This window comes from Archocentrus centrarchus, chromosome 20 (assembly GCF_007364275.1).
Source record: "Archocentrus centrarchus isolate MPI-CPG fArcCen1 chromosome 20, fArcCen1, whole genome shotgun sequence".
NCBI classification, from domain to species: Eukaryota; Metazoa; Chordata; class Actinopteri; order Cichliformes; family Cichlidae; genus Archocentrus; species Archocentrus centrarchus.
This window is the reverse complement of record NC_044365.1, coordinates 29,635,336-29,651,661: the sequence shown is the minus strand read 5'-3', so window position 1 is coordinate 29,651,661 and position 16,326 is coordinate 29,635,336. Positions and strand designations below refer to the sequence as shown.

The 16,326-nt window shown below is 40.4% G+C and overlaps 1 protein-coding gene across 3 annotated transcripts in view; it reads left to right on the top strand.

Moving 5' to 3' along the window:
* The first annotated feature begins 184 nt into the window (after positions 1 to 184).
* Positions 185 to 16,326, top strand: part of relch (RAB11 binding and LisH domain, coiled-coil and HEAT repeat containing) — a 38,736-nt gene continuing 22,594 nt past the window's right edge. Inside the window, exons 1-12 of one of the 3 annotated variants that reach the window (XM_030756516.1) lie at positions 185 to 854; positions 6,295 to 6,384; positions 8,999 to 9,070; positions 9,212 to 9,267; positions 9,390 to 9,503; positions 10,514 to 10,708; positions 10,911 to 11,002; positions 11,464 to 11,593; positions 11,784 to 11,941; positions 14,291 to 14,366; positions 14,451 to 14,546; positions 15,417 to 15,440. In XM_030756516.1, the coding sequence (XP_030612376.1) occupies positions 401 to 854; positions 6,295 to 6,384; positions 8,999 to 9,070; positions 9,212 to 9,267; positions 9,390 to 9,503; positions 10,514 to 10,708; positions 10,911 to 11,002; positions 11,464 to 11,593; positions 11,784 to 11,941; positions 14,291 to 14,366; positions 14,451 to 14,546; positions 15,417 to 15,440 (1,557 nt within the window). In that variant the 5' untranslated portion in view covers positions 185 to 400. Of the gene's footprint in view, positions 855 to 6,294; positions 6,385 to 8,998; positions 9,071 to 9,211; positions 9,268 to 9,389; positions 9,504 to 10,513; positions 10,709 to 10,907; positions 11,003 to 11,463; positions 11,594 to 11,783; positions 11,942 to 14,290; positions 14,367 to 14,450; positions 14,547 to 15,416; positions 15,441 to 16,326 lie in introns of all 3 variants that reach the window. The other 2 variants (XM_030756515.1, XM_030756517.1) reach the window with 2 other exon arrangements.

Below are 16,326 nucleotides of genomic sequence, written 5' to 3'. Positions count from 1 at the left end.
AATGTACATATTTTGAAACGTAATTAAAAGAAAGAGCGTGTCTTTTCTTTTATTTATTTGCAGTAGATGGCATTTTAATTTTATGGAAATTGTTTGGACACAGCTTTTTTTTTTTTTTTTTTGGACAACACAGCAGGGATACCAGCTGTCAAACTGCCCTGCCTAGTTTTCCTTTCCACATCCAGGGTACCCAATATTTTTCTAGACCTCCATGAAAGGGGCGGGCTTTGGGAGTAGAGTTTCTTAAATTTAACCAATCGTAGCGTCGCTTTTCTTCTTCTTCCTCCTTTTCCATCCACCAAACCTTAGCTAGCCTAATATCCATTCAGGAAGCAGCGGGTCTGATTAGCTTGGCTAGCTTAGCTTGCTAAAAAAAAAAAAGAACCTATATAGTGCAAAAATGGCGTCGGTGAACCCATTTAATCTCAGTGATTCTGAGGAAGAGGCCGAACGGCGCCCTAATGAAACAGTTGACACAGAGAGGAGCCCGAGTGACGGGGCACCGGGGCCACCGCCGGGCAACCCTTTCTCTCCGCCTGCGGACGCAGAGCCTCCGTCGCTCCTGTTGTCTAGCAGCCGGACGAGCCCTAGCGGTGAGGGCATCTCGGCGTCGGCCGCCGCCACCTCCGCTATGGCAGGCAGCACCGAGACGCGTGTATCTGTAGATGTCATTGCTGCTCAGTTATTGAGGGACCAATACATTCTGACGGCCTTGGAGTTTCACACCGAGCTGCTGGAAGCAGGTAGAGAGCTCCCTCGACTAAGGGATTATTTCTCCAACCCTGGCAACTTTGAGCGACAGAGCGGCACCCCACCTGCCAAAGACCAGGTACTCGGACCTGGAGGGCCACTGAGTAAGTAACGTTAGCTGCCGCTAGAGCTACTTATGTAGCTGTCCACTAGGTCTGTATTTGATGTTGTATCAAACAAAGTTAGCCCGTTAGCTGGCTAACGTTAGCTTTAATCATTGGATATGATAGCCTGAGATATCTGCTTGCTGCACCTGCCCTTCGGCTCCAGGGCCGCAGCCAGACACTGGGCTTTTGTGGGTCAATCTTCTTGGCAGACAATAGAGACTGAAGAAAGAATCACAGAATTGTGACAAGGCATTATCACACTATCTACTCAGTGAAAGCTAAAAGCAGGTGCTGGTAGCGTGATATTATTGCTGACCTGTAGTGATCGCCCAAGTGTAATTGAGCCCTGAACGAAACACCCTTAAGAGGTCAGAGGTCAGTATGAGCCACAGAAAAGAAAAGAAAGAGGGCGTAGAAGAAGCAGATAGTTGTATAACCGGACTTTCTTTGACCTATAGTAATGCTCAAAAGGTACATCTGATTTGGAAGGGAATTGCACAGCCTTGTAATAAAGATAAAACAGGGCTTCAGGCTTTCAGAATTGGTTTTGAACCTGTATCATCTGGCTTGGGAGGAGTGCCTTGTAAATGGTTGTGTTGTTTCTACCCAGCTGGGGACATAAAATACTGTCAAGGTTATTATGCAAAATGTGTACATCTGTTGCACCTTAATCCATTTATGGGCCTCATTTTCATTAATTACCCTGCCCACCATGGTGGCTGAAGAGTCTGGCAGTGAGGCCGGTAAGCAGACCTGCTATGCAGATTGTACCCATGGTCGCAGCCTCCACCACAAATAAACAAAATACTTTGCATTGAATGAAATAGAAGCAACAAAACCTTTTTTGTGACCCAGTTAACTGAGGTGTGTGAAACAAGTGTATTTGCACTTAACATACTGTAGATATTACCATTTAAAGACCACCAAATTGGCTGTTAGTATGAAAAATAATGACCAGATGAAGACATTGATCTACTATTTAGAAATGTGTTGACTCACCTTTTTAAAATTTAATTTTAATTTTGTATTGTGCTCATGAATTTGCTGTAGCCTTCTTTAATAGAAATGGTCATTTCCAGTTGTTACCTACAGCAGTTATTGTTGTTTTTAATAATAATAATAATTTTAGATGCATGATAGACATATAGGAAGCTTACAGGTAGTGGATTGAATTGCATTATACCTGCATCCATTCTTCAGCAGACTAGTTTAACACAAATAAACAAAGCTTCCCTACTTAATCTGCTACTGAAAAGAAGGTGTTCATTTCTGTTAATGTGTTTTTGTGAAAATCTTGAACAGAAAGTGTCATGTCACACCAGTGGGTGTGTTTGTCTCCTGTTTGGCAGTGAAATATGCTCTCAGAATCAAGGGAGTGTGATTACATATCGCAGTTTTGAGATGTTTTTGCAGGGTGAGTCTGGTCATTTGTGGGAGACTCCTGCCCTCACAAATGAAATGATTTCTGTCAGTGTGCCAGATTGTGAATGGCAATGGGTTTTTACAGCATGTCATGGAAGCTGCACTGCAAATATAATTTTGACTTTTTCAAATTGTGGAACAAGGCTAGATTATGTATTGCTATTGTAGAAGCATTTGGCAGTTTTCCAGCTGAGGGATTCACAGCATATAAATAAATGCTAAAACTAGAAGCACCCACTTTGTATGCAGTGCCAATGAACACGACCTGATGCCTCAGAAAACTAGTATAGTTTTAAGTGTGGGTCTTGGTAGCTGGCCTCAATTTGTTGTAGATAGCAAATGGCAAACTATTCAAATTCTCTGCATCCTTTTTCAATCAGGAAAACCCAACTTGTAGAGTTAAATACTGGCCTTGCATCTATTTCTTAAGACTACAGCAAACACAAACAGCTATGAGATGTGTGTCTTAGTTGTGTAACACATGCACGTTTGCAGCCTTAACACTCTGTGAAATACAGGTAGAAAGTGCTTCTCTCATGTGCTCTCAATTTGGACCAATCAGAAGTAGGGATGCACCGAGCCACGTTTTTCACTTACGATACCGATACAGATATCTGAGGCTTAGTATCGGCCGATACTGATCTGATAGAGAAAAGCAGTGCTGAATCAAATTAAAACATTTGTTTGTTTGTTTTTTAAACACAGACATAAATGTACTGAATTACAAATTTATTGAAAACTGACAGTTCCCCTGTTGTGCTGCTGAGAGGAACATAAAGAAATAGTGTAATCTACAAGCCTGCAACTAACAATAAGTTGATATGAGGGACATACTTAGCTCAAGGCTGTGTCATTTTTCTTCCCAGCATAACTGATAGTCGAGTCCTCATGTGATCACTGCAATGATCTTCATGTTGGAAGAAATCACGTTGCAACATTATTATTTACTCAAGTTGCTGCTGTTGCTAAAGAGGGAGGGATACTGTTTGGTCTGCACTGATAGAGCAGATTGCTGTTTCAACAGGCAAATTCTCCTTTTAAAAAAATATAAATTATAATAAATTTGTTCTGCAGTTTTTGATGCCTGTTATAACATCAGAAGCTAATGAAAAGACCCGCAGCATACAATTACACTTGTAAAAAGGAAGAAGCAAGAAATGATACCTCATCTAGGGAGTAAGATGATAGTTTGCTAAGATACGCTTCACTCATATAGTGCTATAAATAGTGTTGTGTTTAGATATGTGGTAAAAGCTCTGATTTTATTAATTTTTATCATTTCTGTCTGAAGTGAAAGATTGGGGGGGGGGGAAAGCAAAGCAGATGCACAAAGCTCTCCTCCAACCACCCAGAAATGTAATTGATGCAGTGATTACAAATAAAAAAAACCTGTGACTGTGAATCAGCAGTGAGCAGCTGATTGCAGTGAGCATGTGTATGTATAATGACTGTGTTACAAGCTGCATCTGCAGCTGTTGCTCTAAGCCACATGACACAGCAAGGCATCTCCCACCACCTTGCTAATTTGCTGCAATGAAGTTTGAAGGACTCTCTTGTCACCTCTCATGGGCTAGACAGGTAGTTGTGTATTTGTCATTGTTGTAGGGACATGTATTGTATTCTTTAAATGGGTCAAAATAGTAGCTTTGCATTATTAATTCTAGATTATTTGTGACCACAATTTCTGTACTGTCCTGCTAGAAATCTCTAGACTTGACTCAGTCACACAGCACATTTTCTGGCATTATTGCTTTGCACAGTGACGCGTTACCAGTAGAATTTATTTGATTCACAGGTAGTCACTGAAGCCCAGTGACTGATTTATAAACTGCTGTAAGGCTTTTTACTTAGGAAATATATTTGTGAAGAAAGATTTGAGATTCTTTTCTTAACAAAGAAAAATCTGCATAGATTCTGAAGCATATAACCTTAATTATATTAGTTTGTGGGGTTGTTGATTCTAAGTGGGATGGATGGATGGGTGGATGCTTTGAAGCTTAGAGAGAGAAATGACAGGCTCCCTTAAGAAAGAGAGCACTGAACACTTAGAATGAGCAGAGCATCACTCTGCACACCACTAAAGTCTAACAACTTTTCTATTACATATTGCTAAAGTAAATTTTGTGACTTTGATCCTGACCAAGATATTTGTGCAACGAGGAATGAGATTGACTTACCTCAGCATGTATCAGAGTAATGTATTACGAGTCCATGTAGATGTAGGAAATGATGACAGTGGGATCTCTGCTTGTGTTCATAACAGCATGGTGTTGACCAAGGGAATTGTTCAAATGAGATGTTATCCTTGCTGAATTTTCTGTCTTTAACAGGCTGAACAGATGAAGTCAAAGCAATCTTATGACTTTGTCTGTTACATTTTTTTTTCTGCACTGTAATCTAATCAAACGAGTACATTGCTGTAATGTTTGAATTAACACAGTAAACAGGAACATGCATTTGTTTTGGTTTTTTGATCTCTTAATATGTAAAGTGATCAAAATGATAAGGTGCTTAGGAATACCAAGTTTTAACTTGAAGTAATAATGTTGTACTGGAAAGTGTGAATCAAATGGTTACACATAACCAGTTGTAAAATCGCAGCAACAAATCATCATAATTTATGACAAATTAAATGCTCTACCATCTACAGATTATTTTTAAAAGCATATTTTCCTTAAAATTAAAGATATTTTATCTCGCATAGGTTTGTGTGCCTGTCTGTGAATCGCATACAATTTTTTTCATCCCATATTTATTACCACAATCTTGCCAAAACCGTCCCATTAAATTAAAAGTGCCTGTTGGCTGCTTCTTAACCATCCATCAGTATCAGCTCCTAGTTCCTGCTGTAAATGAATGAATCCTAGTCTCCAGTTTATCTCTTTAGTTTTTCAGTTTTGGCAAGTAGAAAGCCAATCATCTCTGTGCACTTATGTGTTGTAAAATCAGCTGGGATGGACTGAAATGGGGAGGTGACAGACTGAAATGTCACACCTGTCAAGGAACTGAAAGGTCAACCAGACTTGTTTTTTGCATGTACACAACAGATCTGCACATGCCCCCTCACATTATTAAATTACTTTTCTTTTTCTCTCTCTTCTGCTCTGCTCCTGCACGCACACCTGCAAACTCTCTTTTTCACTGTTTTGCTGAATGCATTGCAGCTACTACCAGCAAATGTCCTCTGACGTCATCAGGAAGTGAGGGCATCTGGACGCATTCTTAACAGGAAAATTTGTTTACCTGGGAGGAACCATGACAGTTGTATAAATAGGAACACTGGCACTATATAATAAAGCTGCATGTTATGAATTTGAACATATCATAAAATAATGTGTAAGATTGTATTGATAAAACCCATATTTACCCCCTTCAACAACAACAACAAAAAAACATTTGTATATTTAGGGGCACGCGTGCTAGTTTTCCCTTCGGTATCCAAGTTTTCCTCAGTCCTTTTCCTTCTAAAAGTTCTATGGTATTTTAACAATCCAAAGTTGTGATCGAAGTTAGTAGGTCACTAATGGGTGGACATTAGTTGCCATTTCAGTGTCATTACTCACACAGCTTTGCTAAACCATAGTTTTTAGGCCAGCAAGGTGACACATAGCTTGACCTTGTACTGTATTTTGATATCAGAGAACAAACAAGCCACTCTCACACTTGCATTGCAGTGGAAAGAAAGCCAACACCATTGACAGGCTGCTATCAGAGCAGCCTAGCCCAGTGAAATATGAGCAAGCGTGTGCTTATTTATCACCTTTATGTCTTCACTGAGTGAACAATTCTTTAAGCACCTGCCTTCCCCTGTGTGAAGTTGGTGGAAGTAATAGTTTGGAAATGGGCATTACCATACTGAAGGGGAGAATCTGTATGGCAGTATTTATTACAATTTCAAGGCTGCACCATCACATTTTTAAGCTCTGTGAGCTCTTTGACAATGCGGTCATTTAACTGTATGGCTATGTGATTGTATACTTGTCTCATTGCTGTCTCTGTGTCTGTTTTTGTTCAGATCGAGCAGGCAGCATCAGCACCTTGGACTCTTTGGACTTTGCCCGTTACTCAGATGATGGCAATCGTGAGACAGATGAACGGGTGGCAGGTAAGACGAACCATTCTGTCAGGGCTCAGAGACCCAGGATAAAAGATCAGGAGAATAATGAGTGAATGGAAGAGCACTGTAGAAAAGAGCAAAATAATATTCAAAAGCTGCTTTAATAACAATAATGATCTATAATAATAATAAAAGAAACTCTTTAGTAACTAATATGATGACATTGAGATGTTTCTACCCTGACGTTTCTGTTAAATTAGGGATAAACTAGTTTTGAAACTTTTTTTTTTTTTTTTTAATGCTTTGTATGTTTCTCTTTAACTTGGTTGAGGTCTTTGTGCCTGCTCTCATGAACCATCACACTGTGATGCTAGTTTGTAGTATTTTTGGTAACAGACCTGTCTCAGCACACTCCTTCCCCACCACCCCAACCCCCTGTGGCTGCTTCTTCACACACAGTCTGATAGTTTTAGCCAAATACGCTAACAGCGCCTCCTGACGCCAGAAGATTTAAGAACAGGTGCTCATTTACTTGCATATTGCCTTTCTGTGGGTGTTGTGTGATGCATACTTACATGCTTTTGACTAAAGAAAGACAGACAAATGGTTGAGGCTTTTGTTTTAATGTAGCACACAGAAGGCAAATTGATGTCAGACAGGGACTCTGCATATTAACCAAATCCATTTCTGGTTTTAATTTTATAATTATACAATCTGAAAATTGTATAATTATAAACTTTTGGCTACTTTTTAGCCATGAATACTCTGCCAGATAACAATGGTAAAAGCTAGCACCAGTTTTCTGCAGTCATCCACACATTTGAAAAACTATGTCCCAAAAACTGTGCCTAAACTGTTAAGTGGTGGACCGTGTTGCGTATTTTGGATTTCTTTGACATTAAATCTGTTTTACACTTACACTGTACATGAGTACTAAGAGTGAGAATGAGATTATAGAGCATGAGAATAGGGATGGCATATAGATTGTGCAATAAATATAATTGCCAGTAAACTTAATGTGTATATTACATTCTGATGGTAAGCTCAAAGCCTTGGGTAATGCAAGTTTAATGCACCTAAAATGTAAACAGGGGAATGGCTTGCTTATGGGTTTCAGTTCAGAGAAACAGTGATGTGTAGCAAAGGTCCAGTTAAAACCATGCAGCAGAGAAGTTGGTCGCACCTCCAAATTATGCATCTTTTTTTAAAACGAGTATTCACACATTGCCCTTTCTATCAAATTGCCACTTTCCCCCCTCCTCTCTCTTTACTTTTGAACATCCCCACTCACATCCCGCTCAACTTGTTCTTCTTGCTAAGAGTCCTGCCCCCAGCTGTCTGACTCTGGGTTTTCTGGCTTTCTCCTGACGTTGATCAAACCCCAGTAAAATACTGGACAAGTCACTCCATCCAGTCTAGCTTTTTTTCTTTTTCTTTTTTTTTTTTCTTTCTTTTTTTTTTTTTTTTTCTTCTTCTCTCCCCGTTATTCAGTTTTTGGTTTTCCATTTTGTTGCGTTTGCATCCTGTGCACTTGATCTGCTGGGAAGGTCTGAATGAAAACTAGATTTACTTTTTGCACAGATGTGTTATTTTTAAATTATTAGAAATTGGCTTCGACCTTATGTGGAATAATAAAATGTTTCCTGAAAATTTTTTTTTAACTAGTCTTTCACAGTTGCTGTAAAGAACAAAATGTGAAACCTACAACAACCACAGACCTTAGATGACACATTTTGGGGAAACAAAACAATCAGATCAAATGGCAGATTTTTTTCAGTGCACAGCTATGCAACATAGTTTTCCTGCTCCATTGCTTATTACTTTTTGCGTGTGTTTTTAATCTAACATGCCTTAAAACCTTGTGTGTACTTTTAAAGAAAAGAAATGAGTATGAATCTAGCATTTAAAAATTTTATTTATAAATTAACATTTTTATCTAAATATCATTTGCTTCTTTTGATTGTGTAAGATGCCAGAAATGGCGTTCTCGTTTACTATGATCGACTTGGTCGTGTTTTTATTTATTTTGTTTTCTTTTTTTTTTTTTTTTTTTTTGATTTGTTTTATGAATTCAAGAAAGACGAGGCTAAATTGGTAACCTGGCAAAATGCCTAAATCACGTTTTGACTCTTAATTTTAATAGCTTAATGTTGTGGTGTTCATAGTGTGATGGCCATATCTGTTAAGAGCAGAACATTTGAGTGTTGGCTGTCCTTTTGAGTGGCTTGAAATCAAATGTTTAAATAACTTTTTAGTTCAGCATTTGCCTTTTAAAACCTGTGTCAGACAGCTCCTAGATTATCAAGGACACATTACAGTAGCTTGAAAGGATTTGCTCGCCTCAGCTACGACTTAGATACATTTGGACTTCCATTTGTTAAGTATTAATGAGAGGAAAACAAGGGCAGGAAATTCTATCATTGAGCTGTGTCTCAATGCAGTAACCACACCTGTCCAAGAAACATCCAGCCAGCTTTACAATAGTCCTCTGCTGCATGCGTTCCTTAGACCCACGATTTGCATGCATCCTTTTTTTGTTTTGTTTTATGACTTTTTGATCTTTTGTGTCATTGTTTGGTTTTTCATACCCATCTGTTTTATTTGTTTGTTCCCTGTCTTTGGTTGGATGCACTTCCTGTGTGTGTTGTCACTTCCTGTCCAGTGCTGGAGTTTGAGCTACGGAAAGCAAAGGAGACCATTCAGGCTCTGCGCGCCAACTTGACTCAGGCAGCAGGTGTGGCGCACTTTTAACTTCTTCTCCACCTGAAGCCTTTTTTTTTTGTTACAGCTTTCTCTCTCTTTGTCAGAGAATTCCTCTTTGTGAGTGATGCTCAGCATCCTTTCAAATTCATCTCATATCTTCTCAATTTCTCAGAGAGCGAAGTGCCCTCTCAGGAGAGAAAAAACTTCAAGTCAAGCCCTGAAATTCAGGTGGGGGATTTATAAGTCCTCTAATTTTCCCTTTCTGTTGAAATGAGTCAAGAATGAATGAATGTGTTCCTTTAAACCCTTGTGAGGACATCGCTGATGGACCTTTTTCTTCTCTGCCTCAGGAGCCTATCCGCCCACTGGAGAAAAGAGCCTTAAACTTCCTTGTGAATGAGTATTTATTGAAAAATGAGTACAAGCTCTCATCCATCACCTTCTCTGATGAAAATGATGATCAGGTAAAGCTTTTTCAAGATGCCTCAGGATGACTAATTCCTAGATGGAGTTGGTCTTTTATTTTTAAAATCAGTTCTGCCACCTTTTCAATAAAAAAGCCTTTCTTAATTCATAAGAAAGTATAGGAGGTAGACTTATTGCAGTGGTCTGAAACTGGAAACCAGTAGCATAAATAATTTAAACTTGTATTTGTATGTATACTGCTCAAACAAATTAAAGGAACACTTAGAAAACACATCAAATCTCACCGGGGGGGGGGGGGGGGGGGATTATCCTGGATATCTGCACCCGATATGGACTGGGTGATGTGTTAGGAATGAAAGGATGCCACATTGTTTGATGGAAATGAAAATTATCAGCTGAATTCAAAGACACCCTGAAAATCAAAGTGAAAAAATGATGCATAAGGCTATTTTATTGCAGCAACTCAAAATGGTACTCAGTAGTTTGTATGGCGCCCACATGCATGTATGCAAGCCCGACAATGTGGAGTCTCGTTTGATTGTGGGGGCCAGTCAGTGGCATCAGTTCCTTCATCCTCCAGGAACTACCTGCATACTCCCACCACATGAGGCCAGGCATTGTCCTGCACCAGGAAGAACCCAGGACACACAGCACCAGGGTAGGGTCTGACAGTGGGTCCAAGGATTTCATCCTGATACCTGATGGCAGTCAGGGTGCCGTTGCCTAGCCTGTAGAGGTCTGTCTCTCTCCATGGATATGCCTCCCCAGTTCATCACTGACCCACCACCAAACCAGTCCTCTTCTTCTCTAGACCCTTTTGAGTTTGTCACATGTGCTCAGGGTGAACCTGCTTTCTGTGAAAAGCACAGGGCGCCAGTGGTGGACCTGCCAATTCTGGTATATTATGGCAAATGATGCTATCCTCAAATTTAAAAAGGATTCCTTTAATTTTTTTTTGAGCAGTGTATATATGTAAATGCATGGGGCCAACCCCATGCCTGATGCAAATTAAAATTATTAAACTATTTTGTTTTATATTTGTTCCCAGGACTTTGAGTTGTGGGATGATGTTGGCCTCAACATCCCCAAACCCCCTGACCTGTTACAGCTCTACAGAAGCTGTGGTACCCCCCTCTCGTCTCCTCGGGACATGGCTGATGTGTCAGTTGGAGTGGATTTCGGCGATCTCCCTGGAAACTGCATCGCCCATGATCCCCCAAAGAAGCCTGATCTTTCACAACAGGTGTGTATACGCTGAGCTGAAGCTGTTATATTATTTTGTATTTCTGGTAGTACCAGGGATTCATTGACATAAGACTGTGAAACTACAAAGTGTTTTTCTCTTTCAGTTAAGTCTGAAGCCTCACCACCTCATGTCAAGTTGTGATTTCAGAGCTCTGGCTCTTGAGCTGAATTTGTCTGCATAATTTTTTTTTCTTTAGCAGCAGACAGAAGTTGTGCAAGAGTTGGAGTACCAGATCAGTCTCCTCAATAATGAGAAGCAGAACCTAGCAGAGCAGATAAAGAAACTGCAATGGTGCGTGCGTGAGTGAATGTCTGTCCTCATATACTATTCTTTTTGTAAAAGAATAAATTCTTTGATCCTAACAAGGTTTCCTGTATTCATAGCTGTTCCATTGCATGCCAGCTCAACAAGAACATTTACCACTTCTGCTGCTGAGGAAATAGCCTGCAGAAAAATCCATTAAAAAAAACCCTCAAAAGTTTTCAGCACATCCACATTATTTCCATAACTGTAACCAAAACTGGCCATGGGGTGAAACCAGAATGGAAATTTCCCCCAAGCACATGCATGAAATTACAAAGGATGCTTTGGTCTGATGCAAAACTGGAATTTAATTTTCTTGTCATGTAAAGTCTTTAATCAACACCATCAGGATTCTGACCAACTTGACAGAACACTTCTAGTACAACATTCGGTGGTAAAATAGTCGGTTGTCTTATTGACTTGTTGCTTGACACTCCCTCTGCACACAGTGAGATTCAGACATTGAAGAGGACAGTCTCCTCCCCACCTCCGGCCACTCTGGACCTGGGCTCCCAGAATACATCTAACCCTTCTTCCTCTTCTGTTACCACTGCTTGCTCTGCTGACCCTCCCTCTGTGGTATGTGGTTATTTCGAATATGTAGTTCACAGACTTATTTAAATATATACCAGTGACAGTTTAAAAAAAAAAAAAAAGGCTAAAGAAAAGAAGAGAAATGTTGAATCTGTGTGGCAGTTTCTCTCTGCAGTTTGTCAGAAGCCCAGCTGCTTGACCCTTTAACACTAACATCATGCAGTCTTACCCTCAGCCTCCTACAGATAATGGCAAATATCTGGACATCCGAGGGGTTTCAGAGCCTGACAATAATGCAGACAACCTCTCTACTCAGAACACGTCACAGTTCCACCAACAGTCCCACAACAAGCTTAAGTGTAAGCCACCTGTCCAGTTTGATCAGCCAAACAGGTAAGTGGAAATTCAGGCACAAATAAAACTTTGCAAAACAGAGAGGATGTGTTAATGTTCAAAAAGATGTGATCTAACTGTCCTACAATTACCTGCATCAAGGGATGCAAACGTGTGGGGGCTCTGCATTTTCATCTACTGTGTTGTCTCCTTGCTCTGGGCGGGGCGTGTGTGGTACTGCATTTTTTTTGGGGGGGGGGGGGGGGGGGGGGGGGTCTTGGATCCTGCCCCCTCTGGGACATGAACATGTGGGGACCTCTCCTTTTCTCCCTTCCCTTCCCTTCCGTTCTTTTTTTAAAAAATTTTTTCCCTCTTCTTTCCTTGGCCTTGCCCCCCTGTGCCTGGGGTCCTCCCAGCGAGCCTGCTGCCTAGTCCCTGTATCCAGCTCTCTGAGTTTGGGTGGGTGCCTTCTGCTCTGTTGGGGGGTGGAGGATGGGTGGGCACCCTGTGGGTCTAGGTCATCCTGTGCCACTGGGGGTTTGCCTCGGCACCTTGGTTGTGCCAGCTGCTGCCCTTCCTGGGCTTTGGGTCTGTCCTTTGACTCCCGTGATGCTGTGGGCTCCTCTTCCTGGCTGTCCGTGCTGCCTGGGTGCGGCTGGGATTTGCTGTCTCTATTCAGCCTTGGCGGGGGCGTAGGGCACTGGTGGAGAGCCTTCTTGCATGTTTCTGGCTGGTGTCCACTGTGGCATAGTCTTCACTTTGTTGCAGCCACTCAGGGTTTCTGAGTTAGTGGCTGTGAAAGAATATCTAATTTCCTTGCCTTGACAAACTCTTGGGTTGCTTTTGCAGTATACTTTGGGTCATTATCCATTTGCACTTTGAAGTGCTGTCCAAGCTGTTTGGCAGCATTTGGCTGAATCTGAGCAGAGTATAGGCCTGTACACTTAAGCAGTCACATCAATCATAAAAACTAGTCATCTTGTTCCACTTGTAGCCAAACATGCCCATGCTACCTCCACCATGTTATACAGATAATGTGGTGAGCTTCAGATCATGAGGTCTCCATACTTTTCCCATCATTCTGGTACAAGTTAAACATGGTTTAATCCAGAGCTGTGCAGGTTCTTTGACATGTTTTCTGGAAAAGGCTAATCTGGCCTTCTTGTTTTTCAGTCTGACCAGTGGTTTGCGCCTTGTCGTAAACTCTCTGTATTTCCATTCATTTCGGTGTCTTTTGATTGTAGACTTTGACAGAGACTTACTTACAAGAGTGTTATTGACTTGAAGGTTTATTTTTTTTCTTAACGACAGCAAGAGCACTGCAGTTATCAACTTTTGGGGTCTTCCAGGTCTTTTGGTTTTGCTGAGCTCGTCAGCATATTCCTTCTTTTTAATCATGTTCCAGATTGTTGATTTGGCCACTGCTGAAGTTTTTGCTATCTCACTTTTCAGCTTAATGATGGCCTCCTTCATTTACATGAACAGCTCTTTGGACGTCAACTGAAAGTTAAAGTGAACAGCTATCAAATACTTGGAAGCAACTTCGTATATTTTATCTGCTTAATTTTTCATGGAATAACAAATGAACAGGCCTCACCTGGCATGAAACTGCTCATCAGTCAGTTGTCAAATTACTTCTGAAAATAGGGAACTGTGCATATAAGTGTAATTCCTGTAACAGTTAATGCAATACTTTTTTAAAACCCCTTGAATAAAGCTGAAAGTCCGCACTTCAGTCACATCTCACACATTCAGTCACACATTGATATTTATTCTTGTTTATTTATTTAAATTTTATTTTAATCTCACTGTGGTGGTGTAAAGGACAAAAATTACAGAAAAACCTGTCATTTTAAGAATAAGGACCTACAGCTAACTGTGACAGTAACTGTAACTGACTGCTACGACCATGCTTGGTGTAGTTACTAAATGTAACCACTAGATGGTGGTGGTTATCAGTCTTTGTTTTTCTAAAATAAATAAAGAAATAAAAATACCAGATATTTTGTGTGTTGCTGCCCTCTTGACTAGTTGTCACTGAAACTTTAACTCATATTTAAATTTTTCTTGCTACTTTCCCACCTATGATATATTATTTTTAATGATAACTTTGAGCTTTGATCATTTCATGATGGAAATACCTGTTCCCCTTTAAAAAAAAATAAAAAATTTGTTCAGTTAAAATATGAGTGCTACATTACTGTAAGTCAGCCACCTGCTATTCTTGGTACTGTGGTAATGTCACATTACATGGGAGAGTGGCAGCGCTAACCTCAGTGGCAGGGTAACCTACTCCAGTCCTCAATCATTCAATGGTCAGGACATTCTCCAGTGTACTTGTGGTGTGCAGATTAAGTGTTGCAGACTGTAGTGACTGTTTTTGGTCTTTTGTTGTTTGTGGTGTCTCAGGAAGTTATCTCCGGCCTTCCAGCAAGCCTTGTTGTCCTTCTGCAGAATGTGCTCCGACAGCCGCCTAGGAGCAGAGGTCAGGACCACACTTTTCATATACAGATAAAAACAGTAAATCTAGGACGACCGCAACAAAATATAATGTTCCTTTTGTTTCCAGGTGTCTCGTATAGCAGACAGCGAGGAGAGTGTGATGCTAATGCTGGGTCGCTGTCTCCCTCACATCGTCCCTAATGTTCTTCTTGCTAAACGAGAGGTAACCCCACTTGGGCTGCTTTTCCCGCCCACTTCTCCTCCTTGTTTCCCCCTTCATTATTATTGTCACCATCACAGGCTTCTTGTCTTAATATCCAATAGATACACACAGAGCAGCAAGGATGAGAATGGTTAAAAAAAAAAAAAAAATGAGGGAGAACAGCAGGAAATGATCATCTACAACTAATTTCCTCTAAACTGTTTCTTTTTAACGTATATGATAAATGACTCTAAACAGCCTCTTGTGGTTAAAGGTGTTCTGAGTGGAATTTGCATTGCCAGTATTTTTAATGGCGCTACTGCGACACCTTGGAAAATGATGGTCAGACATGTTTTTCTGTTGGTGATTCACCCATTACACAATCTGCTGTTATGTGAAATATTTGAATGCTTGCTTTTTTCCGCCTAAGGTATTCACGCAATATTAATATGAATTGTAGTGTTACACATTGTGTAGAGGCTGCCAGTTTTCTTGGCAATGGTGCAGTTGTGTGATTTTACTGTTTTAATAAGGTAATCAAATTAATATCTCAAGCTTGGTGAACTAAGGCTACACAGAGCACCTTTATCCTCGTTGCCTTTTGTCGTCTCCCAAGAGTGTCGTAAATAGTTGCGAACAAGAAGAAACCGACATTTTTACCTGCCAACTCCTGCTGACTTGGGTCTATCTATTGATTGGGAGGGTCACCTGCTTTTTATCATGGCATTCAGTTTCAGAAGTCCTCCTCATTTCTCCTCTACTTTTTTCTTTCCTCACTCATTCGCTGTCCCTTTGCCTCCACAGTTTCTTCTTCTTTTTTTTTTTTTTTTTTAAAATTCTTCTCTTTTCGTCTCACTCATTCTCTCACTCTCATGCATGCCTCTCTTCTAGAGAATGGTTGCACATCTTTGCCAGGTGAGTCTTTCACGCACACATTTGCATGATTCTCACATGACCGGTAGGTCAGAAAAGTGTAACTAATGCCAAGTTCCTTCTGCTACAAAACTGCTGTCACTAAATCCATTTTCACACATGCGCTGCAGCCCTGAGCTTTTTTTCAGACTGACCTGAATGAAGTGCATGAGATAACACAAATGTCCAACTGGGACAGTAGCTGCTTTTAAGCACATCTGAAGTTGACTGCTTTCCTGTGAGAATGAACAACAGTGGGAAAATATCCTGATGTAACGCTCTTGAAATTGTCTGAAAATTATGTGTGAAAACGGTGTAAGCGCTGACTTGCCATAATTATTTGTGAATATAATATGGAATCCTGTAAGTGTGACGGTGAGAATTAATTTGTACCCGGGCAATAACTTGCCTTGCATTGTTGTCCTAAAGTTAGCAGTTTTAGGGGACAGATTTATTAACAGAATAACCAAACCACTCCTTAGGCATTAAAAATAAATGCTGTCAGGATTTACTAAAGAAGTGTGATAAATTTTGCACCTTTAAAGGTGTGGTCACAGTTACTTTTGTGTTTGGCCTTAGTGTATATGTGTGGGGGTTTTCCTTTCAAATGTGATTCAATGGATTTGATTAGGGAGAAAAAAGGTCACATCTTATTTGGCTCCTAATGTGATAGTTGTTGCTGAGTTTTTGAAATGCCAAGGGGAGATTTTCTCAGAATGAATATGATTGACACGGGTGAATGGCTCAAAGCTGAGCACAGTGTCACAACTTTAATAAAGTTTCTTTTATGTTTTTGTACTTCTGCTATCAGTTGTGTTACATATTGAAGTGTCTCTCTGTCAAACTTAAATTAATGTGACTAAGACTGATCTGCAGCGCATTAAATTAA